The sequence below is a fragment of the Pogona vitticeps genome, chromosome 1, assembly GCF_051106095.1.
Source record: "Pogona vitticeps strain Pit_001003342236 chromosome 1, PviZW2.1, whole genome shotgun sequence".
Lineage (NCBI taxonomy): Eukaryota > Metazoa > Chordata > Lepidosauria > Squamata > Agamidae > Pogona > Pogona vitticeps.
In genome coordinates, this window is record NC_135783.1 from 282,272,753 (window position 1) to 282,291,918 (window position 19,166).

Genomic DNA, 19,166 nt, shown 5'->3' on the forward strand with positions numbered 1-19,166 from the left:
CAACCCAGTGTCTCACAGTCTGTCTCAGCATCTCCCTTCACCACACAGGCATCACATATTTATACAGTACAGCCCCTCCTCCTGATGTCCCGCCTTCCACTCCCCATAGGATGGAACTTTCCCTCCAAACCCATGACAGACAGGTAACATCAGTGCTGTTATGTAACACCTCCCCTCTTTATAAGTTGTTTTGTAGGGGGAAAGCTAAGGTGCTTTTCACCAAAAAAACAACCTGTATAAAACACACAACACCAATTATACCTACCATATTATACTTACTTACATTCTAAGTTAAACATTTCAAATAGGCATTTAAACATTTACCATATACATTACATCAATTTACCTTTATTAATACAAACCAATTTAAAACCAGGTACATTTTAACTTTTTGTTTTCATTATATACATATAGTCCATGTTCTTTCGCCGTCTTCAGTCTTCAGGTCTTCTTGATAAGGCGTCAGCAACACAGTTCACTGACCCTCTGACCACCTTCACTTCAAAGTCATAGTCCTGTAAGTTCAAAGCCCACCTCATAAGTTTGCTATTGTGGGTTTTCATCGTCTTTAACCATTGCAATGGTGAATGGTCAGTACACAGAACAAAATGTCTTCCCCAGATGTAAGGCTTGGCCTTCTGGATCGCGTAGACTATGGCCAAACACTCCTTCTCCACGGTTGCCAAATGTCTCTCACCTTTTTGAAGTTTCCTACTCAGGTAGGACACTGGATGCTGGCCACCATTCTCATCCTCCTGGCACAGAACTGCTCCTACCCCGCTGTTAGACGCATCGGTGTAGATGATGAACTCCCGGTCGAAGTCTGGAGCACGCAGGACAGGATAGTTGATTAACGCCTCCTTCAACCTCTGGAACGCCGCCTCACAGTCGCTGGTCCACGGGATGCGGTCATCAGTCTTCTTCCTCGTCAGATCGGTCAGCGGAGCCGCAATCTCGCTAAACCTCGGGATGAACTTTCTGTAGTAGCCCACCAACCCAAGAAATGATTTGACTTTTCTCTTGGTGGTGGGTCTAGGCCAATCTCGAACAGCTTCTATTTTGGCCTCCAGGGGTTTTATCATTCCTCCCCCTACCATGTGACCTAAGTATTTTATTTCTGGGCTACCCAGCTGACACTTGCTGGCCTTTACTGTTAGCCCTGCTGCACTTAACCTCTGCAGCACTAACTCCAGGTGTATCAGGTGATCTTCCCAGGTATTACTGAAGATCCCTATGTCATCAATGTAGGCCACTGTAAAGTCACTGAGCCCTGCCAAGGTCTGGTCCATCAGCCTTTGGAATGTGGCTGGTGCATTTCTGAGACCAAAGCTCAGGACTCGAAACTCATAGAGACCAAAAGGGCTGCAAAAGGCAGTTTTTTCTTGATCCCTGGGATCAATTCTTAATTGCCAATATCCCTTTACCAGGTCCCATGATGAGATGAACCGACAACCCCCTATGGTTTCAATCAGGTTGTCTAGCCTGGGCATTGGGTAGGCATCAGGAGTGGTTACACGGTTTAATTTCCTGTAATCAACACAAAACCTAATGCTCCCATCAGGCTTGTCCACAAGGACTATCGGAGAGGACCAAGGACTAGAAGAGGGGACGATTATGTTCTCCCTCAGCATTTCGTCCAGCTCCTTCCGCACCTTGTCCCTATAGGGTCCCGTTACTCGGTATGGGGATACTGCCTGCGGGGGTGCATCCCCTGTGTGGATCCGATGCATCACTCCCTTCACTATCCCCGGCTTGTTGGAAAACACCTGCTGATATTTACTAAGCAGCATTTTTAGTTCTTGCTGCTGGTCTTGGGTGAGTGCAGGACTGATCTTTACCTCCTCTGGGTTGTATTTTACTTCCCCTCTACCCTCCCAGAAGGGTAATTCAGCTTCCTCACTCTCAGCTGCTTTTATCGCGAATAAAACCCTCTGTTCCCCTCTGTAGTAGGGTTTTAGGGCATTCACATGAACCACCCTCCTTGCTTGGTTCTCCTCCTGCTCTATTAGGTAGTTCAGGTCTGACATCTTGGAAATGACCCTATATGGTCCTGCCCATTTGAGCTGCAGTTTATTCTCTCTGCAGGGCCTAAGCCAGAGCACTTCCTCCCCTGGGTCAAAGTGCCTCTCTCTAGCTTTGCGGTCATACCATGTTTTCTGTTTGACCTTCTGCGCTTGCAGGTTTTCTGCTGCCAGCTCTAGATTTCGCTTTAGGTCATTCATCAAGGTGTCTATGTAAGTCACAACGTCTTGTGGGTCATCCTGGGTGATCTGCTCCCAATTTTGTTTGATCAAATCAAGGGGCCCTTTCACCCGTCTCCCAAATAGAAGTTCAAATGGACTAAACCCGGTACTGGCTTGTGGCACTGATCGATAAGCAAACAAAAGGGATTGCAGCTTCTGGTCCCAATTGTTTGGATTCTCTGCCAAGTAAGCCCTAATCATGCGCATTAGAGTCCCATTGAACTTCTCAGTTAACCCATTGCTTTCAGGATGATAAGCAGTGGTTTCCTTGTGCTTAATTCCACAGATCTGCCATAAGCGTCTCATGAGCTTTGATGTGAACGATGCGCCCAAATCTGTGATTATCTCTGAGGCAAATCCCATCCTGGACATATACCCCACCAAAGCATCGGCCACTGTGTTAGTTTCAATGTTAGTCAAGGGTATGGCTTCAGGATACCTTGTGGCATGGTCCACAATTGTTAGAATGAACCTGTTCCCCCTCTTTGTGGCCTTGGGCAAAGGTCCCACAATATCCACCCCTATGCATTTGAACGGAGTGTCAATCACAGGCAAAGGGCACAACTTTGCTTTAGTCCTGTCGCGGTTATTCCCCTGCCTTTGACACACATCACATTGTTTACAGAACTCCCTGATCTGCTTCCCTATGTCAGGCCAGTAGAAATTCTGTGTGATTCTCTGCTGTGTTTTGTTCACTCCTAAGTGTGCAGCAAACATGTCAGAGTGCCCCCTTTGTAAGATCATGGGGCGATACTTTTCAGGTACCACCAGCTGACTTCTGATCCCATCTCCCCCTTTTGAGATATTCCTCAGGGTTTCTCTATATAAAATCCCCTTTTTCTCCAGAAATCTCACTGGGGTCTCAGGTGTTAGCTGGGCGTCAGTCACCTGTTCAAAACACTTTTGGAGAGTGGCGTCTGCCTTTTGCTCCTGTCCAAATCTGCTGTCTGTGGTTAAGGTTTCCACCACAGCTTCTGAACTTCCCCCACCTGCTTCCGTCTCTGGCTCATCATTACCCCCCTGAACTGTCCCTGTGGTGGCTTGTGAGCGTGTAATCACTAGCACCCGTTTCACATGTTCAGCCAGGTCATTTCCCACGAGCACGGCTGCTGGCAGAGTCGATGAAATCGCTATCCGCCAATCTCCCCTCCAGCCTTGAAAGTTGACAGGTACCTCTGCTACTGGCAGAGAGATTATCTGCCCCTCAATCCCTGCCACCTTCATGCTCTCATTTGGGATTATAAACTCCCTAGGAATAATATCTGGATGGCACAGGGTTACCTGGGAACAAGTGTCCCGCAGCCCCCTATACTGACGGTCAAGTATTCCTACGTCCACCCCGGCTGTCTCAAACAACTGAGAATCTGTTTTTACCAGCAAGCAGCGCTTTACCTCCCCAAGAGGACCATTTTCCTCAGCCTGATCAGCAGAGGTAGCTGTTCCAGACTGAGTAGTCATGGCAACAGGCTCCCTCTGTGACAATGAGCTTTGCTCTTTCTGGACACAGAACACAGCTTTTGGCTTGGTCCCACTAGAATTCTGAGGCACCATTCCTTTTAGCTGCTTTAATTTCTCACACTCTGAGATCAGATGACCCTTTCCCTGACAGAAATAGCATTTTCTAGTGTATTTGGATTCTCTCTCCTCTTGTTTCGGTTTTCCCTCCAAATTCTGAGGGCTTGGTTTCATGCCTGAGGGCTTCCCTTCACCATGGGCCCCTCCCCCTTGCTGGCTTTTCCCTGGTCCCTGAGAGTACTTGCTGTAGGTTTCTTTGGGTTTACCTACAGATTTCCCCTCACCCAAGGGCTTTCTTATTTGGGAGATAAAATCCGCGATCTCTGCGGCTGCTGCCACAGATTTCGGTTTCCTTTCCCTCACCTGGAATTTCAATTCCCCATGCAGGACTGAATAGAACTGTTCCAGGGCTATCAAGTCTTTAAGCTGTTCATAGGTCTCTGTTCCCTCCTGCGACAGCCATTTCTCAAGCAGCCTCACCAATTGGGCCCCCACTTGGGTAAAAGTCTGTTCTGGCTTCTTGGTGAGGGACCTGAACCTTTGTCTCAGCTGCTCTGCATTTATCCCATGTCTTGCGAACACCAGTTTTTTAAACTCTGCAAAATCTTTCATCCGTTCCTCAGGCATCTCGGCATAAACCTCAGCCAGGCTACCACTGATTAAAGAACGCATGATGGTCATCTTCTCAGTTTCCCTCACTGAGAAGTCCACAAACGCTCTTTCCACTAAGGAAAAGAACACCTCAGGACAATCTCCCTTGTGGTACACAGGGAATTTCTTCAGGTCAGCCTTAGACAGTTGGCCTCCCTCAGAATCCCTATTATTATTATTGTTCTGGTTCATCATTTCCAGTTTTCTTAATTCAAACGCCATTCTTTCTTTTTCCAGAGCAATTCTCTCTCTCTCCCTCTCCATTTCCATTCTTTCTCTCTCTCTCTCTAATTCAAATTGCCGCTGTTTCTCTCTTTCCCTTTCCTCCATTTCCCTCACCCTCAGTTCATGCTGTTGGGCTATGAGTATTTTTCTGAGTTCTGGGTCTTGCTCTCCTGTGCTGTCACCTTGCACTGAGCCAAATTCATCCTCAGAACCTTGGTCAATCTGGGGGTCTTTCACTTCACTCATGTCTGCTATCTTGCTTCGAGTCAAGGGCATAATCCCCCCTCAGAACAGGCGGCTTTAAAAAGTCAAGCCTCAAAATAAAACGACCACTTTTTTCCTTCTTGCCTCAGAACCAGCTCTCCTAGAGATTGCTGCTGTTCTTCAGCACTAAATTTGCAACAGTATCGAGTCAGAGCCTACCCCCCTCTGCTGGGCCTCTCAGCTGGCAAGCTAGCTCACTGTTGCTACGCAGTTTTGCCTCAGCGTTTTCCCGCCAAAACTAGGCTGCCTCAGAGCACCTTAATCTAAGTCTCCCCAGTTGGCACGTTCTTCTACTAGCGCACCTCCCCGTGAGGTACACCTAGAAGATTACCTACGCGCCTCAGACTGTCCCTGACTAGACCCCCCTTGCTCTGGGCACACCTGCCAAGGCTTTGCTGGACCGCTGGACAACTGGACCAGTCGTATCCCACCCGCTGGACACCAATCAATGTGACAAACCCAGACCTACTGGGATCTGCCACACAGTTACACTAAGCTGCCACCAACCATTCCCTTTAAGAAGTCACACAGACCAGGGATGGATTTTTAAACAACAAAAGAATAAGGTTTATTTTAAATACAAACAGGGTAAATAAAACAATCAGGTGAATAAAATAAAGTAACGTGGCTTATTCTCACACACACAAGCATACAGTTTGGTTCACCTAGAACCTTTAACTTAAAGCACAGACCCTGAACCCATCAGTTCTGGCTAACCCACAGACACCTGAACTTATCAGGTTGGTACTCTGACACACAGTAGTACCCTGTCAGACACCCAGACTCCCACAACAGCTTCTTCTTCCCCAGCTGCTGCTTCGTCCCAACCCAGTGTCTCACAGTCTGTCTCAGCATCTCCCTTCACCACACAGGCATCACATATTTATACAGTACAGCCCCTCCTCCTGATGTCCCGCCTTCCACTCCCCATAGGATGGAACTTTCCCTCCAAACCCATGACAGACAGGTAACATCAGTGCTGTTATGTAACACCCATCTCACCAATATACGAGTAGGTGTGGATTAAAGGGTTGCGCGGCCTATAGGATCTGTATGGTAATGTCTTTCAAAAGGTGTTGGGTATCTGCTAGAAAGCAGAGAATTAGTTCTACTAATAACAAAGAGTAGCAGTAGTTCATGTGCCTCACCTGAATCTTCATCACCTTCCTGTGGTTCATACCTAAGTGCCAAGAAGCATTTCCGGTGTATGTTCAGAAGCATTTTCTACCCATCTGGTATAAAACGGTGCAGTGGATAGAATAGTTTGGGAGCTGATAAAGTTGGGGTTTGAGTAAATAGTCTCAAGGAGATGAGGGGACTTCGGCTTTGTACACACTATGTGGAATCAATAAGCCATTCAGTTAATTTTGGAATATATTTTTGCTCTTTTTTTAATCTAATGAGAGTCCAACCTAGAATTAGGGGGGAAAGAGTTGACCGGAAGGGAGAAAATAATCTCTCCTGTTGTTGCTTCTGTGATGGAGAGAGATTAATTCTGCTCAGCCTTTTTTCATGCGTGAAACATTTGTGAGATGAATGCTTTGCCTGACACCAGCCTTCTTCTGTTCCTCACTAATGTTTCCCTGAATGACAGAGGGAATCTAAAACAGGAATTCAGAAGTAATTTCTTGAGCCAGTATGGTGTAGTGAATAGTGTGACTGAGACCTGGGTTCAAATCCCTGCACAGCCATGGAATCTCATGGGGGAGTGGAAGTGCTTAAACAAAGCCTTCCATTTCTCACATACCTTAAAAACCCTGTTAGGTTCATCTTAAGTCAGATGTGACTTGGCTGTGCATAATACTAGTAGTTTCTACGTTACAAGTTTTAAACTCATATTAAAACTGCTCGTGGTTTTCCCCCTACCCCAGCTTTCTTAACAAGTTCTTATTTTATATAAGTTTTAGTTTCACCAGCTAAAAGAACCAAAACTTCTTCCAAATGTTACATGTTTTGAAGGTGTTGCAGTGTGATGGAGATGAAGTTTGCTTGTGGTGTATTTGCAATATTATATTGAATTTTATTTTGAGAAAAAACAGATCAGAAGACAGCCATACTAGTGGAACTACATGAAGCAATAGTTCCCTCTGATATGATTTTGGTTTAATTCAACAAGTCCCTCCCCAAGTGGAAATGGCTCTATGAGTTTACTATATAGAATTCAAATTTAAATTACTTACTTACTTATTACATTTCTACCCTGCCTTTCAACTACTAAGTAATATTTAAGGCAACTTGCAATCAGTACAAAACATAATAAATGAAACAGGTAGAAACAAATTCAATTGTAGATTTACTAAAATATTAATAATAAAAAACAAAATATACTGTAGCCTTAAAGAGCTTTCAGTTCAGTTACATATGCAAACAATTAAAATCATCAGACTAGATTAAACAATAGCAGAAGTCAATTTAACAGAACAAGTCTCTTCATACTCTTTTCAAAGTCAAATAGACTTTGAACCTGGCCCATTAGGGAAGCTCAGCTTGTTCTAAAACAGGTTAAATCCCAATTCCAAGTCATCATTAAATGATAAAGTGCAGTTGAGTTGAGTGGCATCAGCATACTTATGAAACCTCAGTCAAAAGTCACAAATGACTTCATCCAGAGTGTCATGTTAATAATGTAGGGCATAAGGTAGAGCTCTGATACAAAGCAGTATCCTCAGACCCAACCCAGCTAGGCAATCCACTAGGGTCCCATAGTTAATAGTATAAAAAACAACAACCACCAAGAAGTTCGGAAGGACTAATGCTGTCTTTCTCTAGTCCCCTCACATAGGTCATCTACCAGGATGACCAAATAGTTTCAAACCCGTATCTGAGCAAGCAGTCCACTTAAAATGAGTCCGAGTAATCAGGGTCATCCAGGAATTACCACCCCACCAGTTTTTCAGCTACCTTGGTCAGAGTGGTAAATTTAAAACTAGCCTATAATTGGTCAGAACCTCTGGAGCAAGGGCAGGATTCTTTAACAGGGGTTTGATACCTGCTTGTTTTGAAAAGGAAGGGAAAACCTCTTGCCATAAGAAAGCATTTATCACCCTCTTTAACCATGGTATGAGTCCCACCTTAGCAGATTTCATTAGGCAAGATGGGAAAGGATTGAATAAGCAGGTGGTAGCCCTTGCAATCACCCTGCCCATCTTTGGAATCTATGTAAAAAATACCCCAGCTAGTAAGACAAGTGGTTGCCAAAGTTACATCAAGTTGGTGTGCTCCAATTTTGGAATCCAGGTCTTTATGGACTTTATTTGCAAAACATATAACAAACTGCTCACAGTGAGCAACTGACTGCTTAGTCCGATATTTTCAGTTCCCTGGTGAAAAAGGCCTTTAAAGTTCACAAAAGGATCACTTGTTTGCTGCACCAGAAATATGGATGTTCCTATTTGCTCTTGCCTCTGCACTTGTATCTTTTCAGATGGATAATAGGTCACTTCTGGTCTGGTTTGTCTCTAATCATCCTCCACTCATGCTGCAGTTGCTGCCTCCCCTGTTTCATTGCCCCCAGTTCCCTGTTTAATCAGGGAGCTGACTTGTTGGCTGATGGGGGTGACTATAGTAATTGAAGACTTCCCCTCCCATCCCCCTTTCTCCATGGGTTCCTGACACTGAAAGGGATTTCTTGAGTCTCATCGAAGCCTTAGGATGGAAGGGGAAAGTGCGTTAATTTCCAACAAAAGAAAATTGCCCCAGCTGATGATGCCCATCAGCATTATTCTGCAGAAGTCACATAAACAGAATTTCAGCCAACAATAATTTAACTGATATTAATACCAGTTAAGTTAATACAAGTAAAAATTTATAGTTCTGTTTGGGTTTGAGCTTTTGTGAGGAAGGGTGTTTGTAGATTTATTTATTTCATTTTATCAAAATAGAAATACTGTATGTCTTAAATTCATTTGTATTTTCCTTTCAAAAAACAGGGATGCCCTCATGCTTTTGGAGCAGAAGCAGAAGGGGAAGCCTATAGACACAAAGCCAGTAGCTTCTGCAGTTCTTCCACAACAAGCTGAAGTGCCTTCAACCCCACCAAGTGTGCCTGTTCCTCTTTCACGACCTCTGGTTCCATCTGTTTCCATGTCAGGGCGGCCAGCTTCCATGGTAATTATGATGTCATTATTTATTTTATTTGGATTAACATGCATAAAAACCATTTGGCTATTCCAGTTTTAAAAAACTGTACCCTTGCATTTCATGTTAGACAAACATTGCCCCAAAATACTATGTACAATGATACTGGATGCCCCTAAGAAGTCTACAAAAACTGATAAAGACATACTGCCTGTTATGTCTGTCTGGCAGGACATATCCAAAAATATCAGATATTTGGATTGTACACTGTCATCAGAGAACTGCTGGATAGCTCAGTGGTTTAGGCATCTGGCTGCAAAGCCAGAAGTTGGGAGTTTGATTCCCTACTGTGCCTCCTTGACAGGGCCTGGACTTGATGATCCATGAGGTCCCTTCCAGTTCTGCAGTTCCAAGTTGTTGTTGTTGTTGTAGTTGTTTGTGTCCTTCAGTCTTTATTGGAGTAACTCACGGCCTCTGTATTCAAATTCTGATCATTGATTACCTGTCTCTAAATGCATATCAACATTCATGTATGGATGTTCATGTGATCTTCTGTATTTAGGATGGCATGATTTTTTGTTGAGTCGCTGCTTGAGCCCATATGCAGCTCTGTCATACATGTATAATACATATACATATGTGAACTAATTTTAGTGTCTGTTTCTTACTGGAAGCTTGCATAAACAGTTCTGTTGGCAACTACACAGAGGCCAGGAAGATATATTCCATGTCCTAGACTTTTATGGCTGTAGTTGATGAACTCCCATTGTCAAACAGACAGGAAAATTCAATATTCAGATTTTGTCATCATGGGGTTGTTGTAACAAAAGTGCACATTATAGCTATTCTGAAAGGTTGTCCCTCATAAGGGACCACACACATTTTATGGGGAAATGTCTATTTAAATTATGCTGCTGCTTCTAACAAGCAAACAATACAGAAGGGAGGGAGGAAGGACAGATGGACAAAACAGACAGGCATGTATCCCATATGCAAAATCCAAAACCAAGATTTATTATTTTATTGGTTTGTTTATATCCTGCCCTTCTAATGAAGGAGGCGAGATGTTTCAAGCATGAATAGAACAGAACAGATACAGTAGAAGTACAATCACTGATGCTGGGTTTTGAGTCCTCAGGAGTCTTCCTTAGCCTGGAGATTGAGGTTTTTGAAAAAAAATTTACTTTTTTTTTTGAATGAAAATATTAAGCTGAACATTAAGGCCACTTTAATAACTATCTGCCTCTATTTCTGGCAGTGCTGGCTGTGACTTCTAAGAACTGAAGAGCTGACATCCAGAACATCTTTTGGCCAAAGGATCTACCACCACCACCATAAAACTCAAGTAGTTTAGGGCAGGTATATCAGAAAGGCAACTTGCTCAAAGTTTGCAATCTTCAGAAGCCCTCTTGTGTATTCTACTACCAAGAAAGACTAGGTAGCCTTTGATAAGCTGAAAGATGATGAATGTTTTCACTACACATGCCTAATAATGGGTAGAACTGTTCCACCTCCCGATAAATTGTGCAGAAGTAGCATAATACATGAACTGTGAGTGTGCTCTGTTGTACGCATGAAAGCAAGTGAGCTGACCCAGATGTGAAATAGGAGGAAGAAGATAATTTAGGACCTCAGTTGGATTCAGTAGAACTCAGATAAGAAACAGGAAGATAATTTGTTACTTCCCAGTTGAAAGAAGCCAATACTGTATGTTATATAGGTCTGGATGAAGACAGAAAAATATCACCAGGTTCCTTTTCCATAACAGTGGATCTGTTAATCCTATCTGAAAAGGTAGAAAAAGAGCCATTGTTTTGCATGGTTAAGCATTATGAAATTAAAAAAGGAAATCTATGTGAAGTCCCATAAACTAAAAACACTATGTCGATATAAAGATTTTTTTTTCCTTATGTGGTTTAGCATACACAGGATCAGTACAATTTTTACCACTAATTTTTTTTTAATTTTAAAGGCTGTCCTTTCTTATAACAAACTTATTTCAGTACGTTTCAATGTTTATATCTTCTTTTACTTTAGTACTTAGAATGTGATTTTTTTTTAAATTACAGGGCACATTCACTGAAGTCCCTGCCAGCAACATTAGAAGAGTTATTGCTAAGAGATTAACAGAATCTAAAACTACTGTACCTCATGCATATGCAACAACTGATTGTGACCTTGGTGCTGTTTTGAAGCTAAGACAAGAGCTGGCAAAAGGTGAAACAATTGCTGTTTTTAAAACTGTTATACTTCATGTAATATATAGCATTAACTGGTCTGGCCTCTTCAGACCTGCTGTCTCCACATCTATGGTGTGTATTCTGTTGTTGCTGGGTCATATTGTCCATTTTATTATAAAGCTGGCTTGCTGCTGATGGTGGTCAAATAATCTATCTTTTCCCCAAGCTACAAAGCATGAGTGTTCAATAATTTAATTTCCCTCCATAGTTCCACTTAACCCTCCTTGGTTTCCTGTTTCTGTTTCAGTTATGATAGTTTATAAAGACTGAGACCACCGAACCAATACACACAGTTCAGTTTCTTAAACACAGAGAATAAAATTGGGTTCCTTACTTTTACTTTAAAGTGCTGTTTAAAAAGGACTGCACACTTGAAAATTGGTGCTTATGTTTAAATTCGCCTTTGTGGATTCATATTACAGCTATATTACAAATGAGTATACAGTGGTGCCTCGCATAGCGAGGTTAATCCGTTCCGGATTAACCTTCGCTATGCGAAAACATCGCTAAACGGAATTTAAAAAGCCATAGAAATGCATTGAACTTCGTTCAATGCGTTCCTATGGCTTGAAAACTCACCGTTAAGCGATGTTGTCCCATAGCGCCGCCATTTTCGCGCCCTCGGTAAGTGAGGGCAGGGCGCGAAAATGCGGCGCGGACCTTCCGGCGGCCATTTTGGAACCGCCGATCAGCTGTTCTCCCCCGCTTCGTTTTGCGAAGATCGCTAAGCGAATCGCTTAGCGATCATCGCAAAGCGAAAAATCGCCATAGGGGCCATCGCTGAGCGAATGCTCCAGCGATGGCCCGGACCCCCTCGCTATGCGAATTCATCGCATAGCGAGGCACTCGCTAAGCGAGGCACCACTGTACTTTGTAAAATATTTATTATTTATTTATTTATTTATTTGATTTGTATCCCACCCATCTGGCAGACTCTACCACTCTGGGCGGCTTCCAATATAAAATATATACATTAAGTCAACATAACATAATCCATAACAGATACAATGCGAAAAATATAAAATAAAATAAAATAGCAGAAAAGAAAGGAAATCAAGTGCTGATAGGAGGGAAGGCCAGGATGTACATCCATGTTTCAGTTGACTTTTAAAGGTACCCAGCGTAGGGCCCCCGCAAATCTCCGGTGGGAGGTTATTCCAGAGGCGAGGAGCCACCGCCGAGAAGGCCCGGTTTCGTGTCTTTTCCCTCCGGGCCTCCCTCGGCGTCAGGCTCCTCAACCTCACCTCCTGGCTCGTGCGGGTGATCTGGCTAGATCTTGGTGGGAGCAGGCGTTCCATCAGGTATCAAGGTCCTAAATCGTTTAGGGCCTTATAGGTAAGCATTAACACTTTGAAGTCAATGCGGAAATGGATGGGCAGCCAGTGCAGCATGGCCAGAGTAGGAGAAATATGTTGGTATTTTCTCACTCCAGTAAGGAGTCAGGCCACTGCATTCTGCACCATCTGAAGTTTCCGCATCAGCCTCAAAGGCAGGCCCACGTAGAGCGCGTTACAGTGGTCAAATTTTGAGATTACGAGCGCATGTACCAAGGTAGTGAGCGCCCCCGTGTTAAGGTAGGGCCACAGCCGGGCTATCCACCAGAGGAATATATGAAAAGCTTGGTGTATTCGGCAGTATCTTGCATAGTATTTTGGAATCTGGTTTTGTAGCTTCTCCTCCCCAACCCTGCCAAGTTTCCTAATCCACATTTACAGGAGTTTAACCTTGGACTTGATGCAGTTCAGAGCATAATGTGCTCTAATGGTGAAAAGTGTTGGACGGGGCTTGGGAAATCCAAGCTGGATGTCTACTTTAGTTGTGACTTACTACCATTTGGTGACCTGAAAGCAATCACTTTGTCTCAGCTTGACCAATCTCACTAGGTTGCTTTTGTGAGGATAAAAATGCAGAGAAGGTATACCATTTGAGGGGGAGAGAGCCACCTGGAGCTTATGAGAGGAAATGAAAGTACATATTGACAGGCATTCTCAAATTATGGATAAAATTGTGGCTCCTTGGGAAGAGGGTGGAATAGCAGTGACAAGTTTTTGCTTGGCCAGTCAACATTTGTCAGCCATTATCCTGAGAAGTGCCAGGGAAATAAGCCACAAGGATAGTCAAACTGAATGGTTTCATTTGCTAGAAGTTATTCTGTGATGTTACTCTCGTTCTCCTTTGCCATGTACTTGAATGAAGGCGCCTGCCTGAGATACAGAGCTGCAATAGCAAGGTTAAGATTACAGTGGACAATTCAGATATTATCAAGTGACATAAATCTAACCTGTTCTGAAGTATTTATGTTACCCGGTCATTTTAGAAGTTAAAAGCTAGCTATGGTAGTAATAAACTATGTCAGGAGTATTTAATACAGTGGTGCCTCACTTAATGATTGCCTCGTTAAACGACAAAACCGCTGAGGTTTTTGCGATCACTTTTGCGATCGCAAAACTATGTTCCTATGGGGAAAGTTTGCTTAACGATGATCGGTCCCCTGCTTTGGGAACCGATTTTTTGCTAAATGATGATTCTGAAACAGCTGATCAGAGGTTCTAAAATGGCCACCTGCTGTGCAAAATGGCTCCCCACTGTGTTTTCAGGATGGATTCCCTGCTTTACAGGCACCGAAAATGGCCACCCCTATGGAGGATCTTCGCTGGACGGTGAGTTTTCAGCCCATTGAAACGCATTGAACTGGTTTCAGTGCATTTCAATGGGCTTTTTCGTTTCACTTGACGAGGATTTCGCTTAACAGCGATTTCAATAGAATGAATTATCCTTGTCAAGCGAGGCACCACTGTATGTGATGAACAATAACATGCCTTTAAGATGGTTATGAATAGCCCAATGATGTACAGCAATGGAGATCTGCTCTTCTACCAATGCTCATGCCTTCCCCCCATTTTCTTTTAAATATTCTGATTACTACAGACTAAAAAAGCCTAACAACTGACTTTTGCTTCAGTAGGAGGAATGAAGATGAACATATTGCCATAACAATATGCATGTTCATCAGGAAAATCTCAAAGTTGCTGTATACCTTCAGGCCCAATTCTTAATTAGGGGAATGTTGTTTTGTCCTGCCTAAGTATTTTAGACTTTTCAACCATGTAGCAAAGCTCCTACCTGCCCTCCTATTATTGTTAACCCAATTTCAAGATCTGCTGATGCCTTCTTCTCAGTAATCTAAACAGCGTAACCCCTCCAGGGAGCATCATATAATGCCATGTTTCACATTTACAGTTGAACAGATGTAGAAGATAATCCTTTTGATTATTCCAGTTCATGGAAAATAGAACATCAAAAGCAACTATGAAATTTGTATTTAAAGTGACTCTTTTGGGGAAGTTATTTTTAGACCTACAGTAGATTTTTGTAGGACCGTAAACCAGTTTGTTTTATATATATATATAAATTGCCAGTTATTCACTTATCACTTAATGTGTCATTAAATAAAGGATAATATTCTGTGCTTAGCAAATGTGTACAGAATATTATTTCATTAATATCAATACAGTGGTGTTTCATTCTTCCATCCTGTTGCACAACTGAATTTGTGCATCAAATATGCTTCAGTAGGTAGATACCCTATATGAACTGATTTTGCATTTTTTGTTAAATCTCATTCTTAATCTAGATTGATTGATTTAATCGATGAGATTTTAATAAAAGTGTTAATGAGTTCCATTGAGTCAATGAGTCTATTCTACCTGAGACCAATAGTTGTATTTTATTGGAAATTCATCGCATTCAATACAGTTATATGTTGCAGATGAATGCATGTTAATAATCGTAAAATCCAGGTCTACTGATTTTACCGAAGTATCTCTAAAATTTTTGACCCAGTGCTTTAAAAGCATGTTCATTTTTAATATAATTGCTATAAATGACCCTAGAGCCTAATGTAATGACGTTATTTACCCTGAACAACTGACATTCTTTCCCATATTTCACTCCAGTACTACTATACTCTTTTCTGCTTATTTATCCTGAATATCAAGTTGTATGTAAGCAAAGATCTAATTTCATCGACTCAGCTGGAAAACTTGTTTACTTGGCTGTATAATTCTAATTGCCGTCTTTTACAGTTTATTTTTAAAAATCAGTACATGGAGTAGGAACTCCTGCACATACACCAAACTGGGTGAAATATGTTTTCCCATGCCACAGGGGAAATATTTGAACGTCATAAAAACATGGAGCAAGACCACACATCTGGAACTTTCCCATCTAGAATGCTGGTTGGGTGGGAAAGGCTTGCTAGTTTGTCCCTGGCCATGTACTTGCAGTTGCACTATTCATGCAGACTTGTAAGTGATGTTGGTGTGTGAGTGTGAGAAAGAGGATCGTATGTTTAATTTCTTTTTACAGTGAAGTAATCTAAATCCTGTGTAGTCCCTACTACATCCACTGAATCAGTGAAAACTTACATAAGCATTAGTTGACTTGGTCTGTTTTAGTTAGGAGATCTAATTGAATTTCAGATCCATGCCACTACTCAATGTGTTTAGTTGGTATTGTGAACAAACTGAGAGTCAAGTTTTAAGAAACCAATCTGGTTCTCTGTTGCTTCACTCAGAACAGCTAGAATCAACAATTGTGTTGTTTTATAAAGATACCGCTTACTGTAAAGATAAATGGAGAGAAAGCACATCAAAATGATGAAGAAGAAATTCCTGGTGTACTACAGCAAAAATATCTTGGTCCTCATTAGATCCAGCCACATCATTACAAAGCTCCACACATTTTGCTAACAACTGGACTTCGTGGAGGTCTTTAATTCATAGGGTTGCTACAAGTTGGATATGAGTGGACAAACAGAAGAAAAATAGAACATTTATTCCCAGCAATGAATTACAGACAGCCATTGTTATATAATGAATCGAATGTTGTATTAGGAGGCATGGATTGAAATTCCTGTTTGGTCATGGAAACTCTCTGGAGATAATGGTAATAGTAAGCCACTCTTGAACATCTCACATCATCGGAATCCCTATTAGGATCACCAAAGTGAGGAGTAAGTTGATGACTCATAGCACCAACAATACAATGGAAAGGCTTCTCTTTTTCCCTCCATATTTGGAGCACAGTAGTGGTGGTTTGTGGTATTCCATCTACTTGGAACTTCATAATTCTCTTATACAGTTCAGTATTTGTATTTCTGAACAAGACTGATTTGTATTAGACAATGGAAGTGTTCTACTTTATATGCCTTAATCACATTTCAATTCAATATTACATTCTCCTGTAGTGACGGCACAAATATGTTCTGGATTTCAGATTTGTGGTACTATAAAATGTAATTTTACTGTGAAGATAATTAACTGTACAGTGGTACCTTGCTAGACAACAATCTTATAAAACGACAAATCCACATGACGATGAGGTTTTGCGATCACTATAGTGATTCTCAAAACAGTCATTCCAAAGGGGGATTTTTGCTGGACGATGATTTGGTCTGTGCTTCACAGACCCTTTGTTCGCAAGACGACGATTTCTACAACTGATTGGCGGCTCCGCAAAATGGCTTCCCTGTGTTTTCGGGACCCGTGCTTTGCAGGACAGCTATTTTAACAGATGATCGGTGCTCACAAAATGGCTTCCCTATGGGCGATCTTCACCGGACGATGACTATTTTCCCCATTGGAACGCATTAAACGGGTTTCAATGCATTCCAATGGGGAAACACTTTTCACATGATGATGATTTCGCTAAACAGCGATTTCTATGGAACGGATTATCATTGTCATACGGGGCACCACTGTACTCTCAAAGTTTGTGACAGTATAATTTTCCTCTTCTGTCCTCTGATGCCATTGAGTATCTTGAATGCTAGTACAGTAACAGACTTTCCTTCTTTCCCTCCCCCAACTTAATACTGTTATCTTGCAGCTATGCAGCTTAATTTATTTTTCTCTCCCCCTACAGATGATATTAAAGTTTCAGTAAATGACTTCATTATCAAAGCAACAGCAGTTGCCCTCAAGGTAAGTAACCAGTTGTTGGCAATTTATTATATACCATATTTTTAAACATTTGGTGATCCTCATACTAAACCACAGCTTCTGGGACTGGACATCCCAGAATCAAAAATTTTTCTTCCCTGTTAATATGCTTATCTGATTTCTGGTTGTGTTAATTCTAGTCAAAATGCTGAGCCAACAAAATGCTTTTGAGTAGCAGGAACAGGAATAAGTTGTTTGATTCATGTGAAAAACAATGGTGGAAAAGATACTGTTTAGTTTTGGTAGCTTGAGCCACTAAAATACAATTTTCTCAGACATGTTCAGGAAAGAAAACGAAGTACATCACTATTTCAAAAAGATACATTGGCCGAAATCCATTTACCTGGTTAGACTGGTATATCACAAACAGGGTAGTGCTCAGGTTTAAGGTCTGACAAATCAGTTCATCTTTGGATCCAATTTCTGAAGACTGTCCACAGCTGTCAGTTCTCTACCCAAGGATAAGTTGAATATTGTGGAACCCAGATAATTTTCCGTACCTTTTAAAAAAAGTCTTCTGGATAGTTAATTGTACTTATTAAACAGTACAGTGGTGCCTCGCTTACCAAGCGCACCGTATAACGATTAAATCGCATAGCGATCCGTTTTTTCGGATCGCTAATGCGATCGCACAACGTTGTTCCCATAGGGAAAAATTCGCTTTGCGAAGACCGGTAAGCGTTTCGCTTACCGATCTTCGCAAAACGACCCCCGCCGATCAGCTGTTCGGCGGCCAAAATGGCCGCCGGAAGCCAGGAAATGGCCTAAAATGGCCGCGCGCAGCGTTTTCGCGCCCTCGTTAAGCGAGGCGAGGGCGCGAAAATGGCTGCCGGCCATCCTGAAGCTTCGCTGAACGGTGAGTATTTGGCCTATTTGGAACGCATTAAACGATGTTTAATGCGTTCCAATGGAAATCGCTGCCCCGTTCAGCGATGCTTCAGCATAGCGAAGGTTAATCTGGAACGGATTAACCTCGCTATGCGAGGCACCACTGTATAATGAGTTGTCCTAAGCTTCTTTATGCATTTTAAGTTCCTTTTATTGAGATAGCTTAAAAGTAAATGACATCCAAGAAAGATAGATTTCAAGCATATTAATTCCAAGGAAGTAATATTCCAAAATTATAAAATTCTAGCCATGTTGTGTATAATAAAAAGAATATAACCGTTTATTAAGAAGAGCCATGAACATATAATTAGCTGACTAGTAAAACACACCTGTAGGAAACTGTATTTTGTCTTACTCTAGCTGGAATATATTGCTACCCAGTATCTAAAGTATTTGAAATTCTTTCATTCTCCTTCTGTTTTTAATCTAAACATAACTTGAGGAACTCATTCTTACATTATTTGCTTCAGTCAACAATCGAGGTTTTACTTATTTGCAATCTTCCTTTTGGCAAACGTCTGTGTTATTAAAAGTTTCTTGTAAACATCATTCTAAAACATAAACATTTAGCATTATCCAATCACAGTGGCTATAGCTATTCAGTAAAATATTGTCTATTTGTTCTGTCACTGCCCTTAAACATTCTGTTTACATTTTCTGCCAGTGTCCCCAAAAGGAAACAAAGCTTTAATCTAAACAACCTAAAACTGAACATCACAAAACTTGCTCAAAGGCCTAAATTAGAGAACATACACAGTATTATGTTTGCAAGGGTCTGCCTTGCAAAAAAAAAAGATATTTATGATCTTTTGCTGCCTACTAGTGGAATAACAAATCATTGCATTGTATTTTATTTCTTTTCACACCCTGCCCGTGTAATTTGTTGCATGCTGAGTTATGTGTGCAGCTGATGTCTGCAGTGATTTTTTTTAACTTAGGGCAATTTGTATCCAAAAGTTATGACATTCACATAGCTGTGCAAAAGGATTTTGGCCATTAAATCCTTACTGCTTTCAAATACAAACACCAATTTTTATACTGTAATACTTTCATGTACCTGG

At 41.8% G+C, this 19,166-nt stretch overlaps 2 protein-coding genes across 4 annotated transcripts in view; one reads left to right on the forward strand and one right to left on the reverse strand.

Annotated features, from left to right (window-relative positions):
- The window catches only part of PDHX (pyruvate dehydrogenase complex component X), a 76,749-nt gene that overhangs the window by 34,601 nt on the left and 22,982 nt on the right, over nt 1–19,166 (forward strand). For all 3 annotated transcript variants that reach the window (XM_020782818.3, XM_078383438.1, XM_020782816.3), the window contains exons 6-8: nt 8,828–9,005; nt 11,045–11,192; nt 17,141–17,199. In XM_020782818.3, coding sequence (XP_020638477.3) covers nt 8,828–9,005; nt 11,045–11,192; nt 17,141–17,199 — 385 coding nt within the window. The remainder of the gene's footprint in view (nt 1–8,827; nt 9,006–11,044; nt 11,193–17,140; nt 17,200–19,166) is intronic.
- LOC144585982 (uncharacterized) lies at nt 414–5,851 on the reverse strand. The gene is made up of 2 exons (XM_078383413.1): nt 698–5,851; nt 414–515 (listed from the first exon to the last, which is right to left on the reverse strand). The coding sequence occupies exons 1-2, from the start codon at nt 4,908–4,910 to the stop codon at nt 508–510; spliced, it is 4,221 nt and encodes a 1,406-aa protein (XP_078239539.1). The 5' UTR covers nt 4,911–5,851; the 3' UTR covers nt 414–507.

What these genes read in the sequence shown, in the direction of transcription:
- LOC144585982 (XM_078383413.1), bottom strand. Translation starts at nt 4,910, where the DNA reads ATGCCCTTGACTCGAAGCAAGATAGCAGACATGAGTGAAGTGAAAGAC.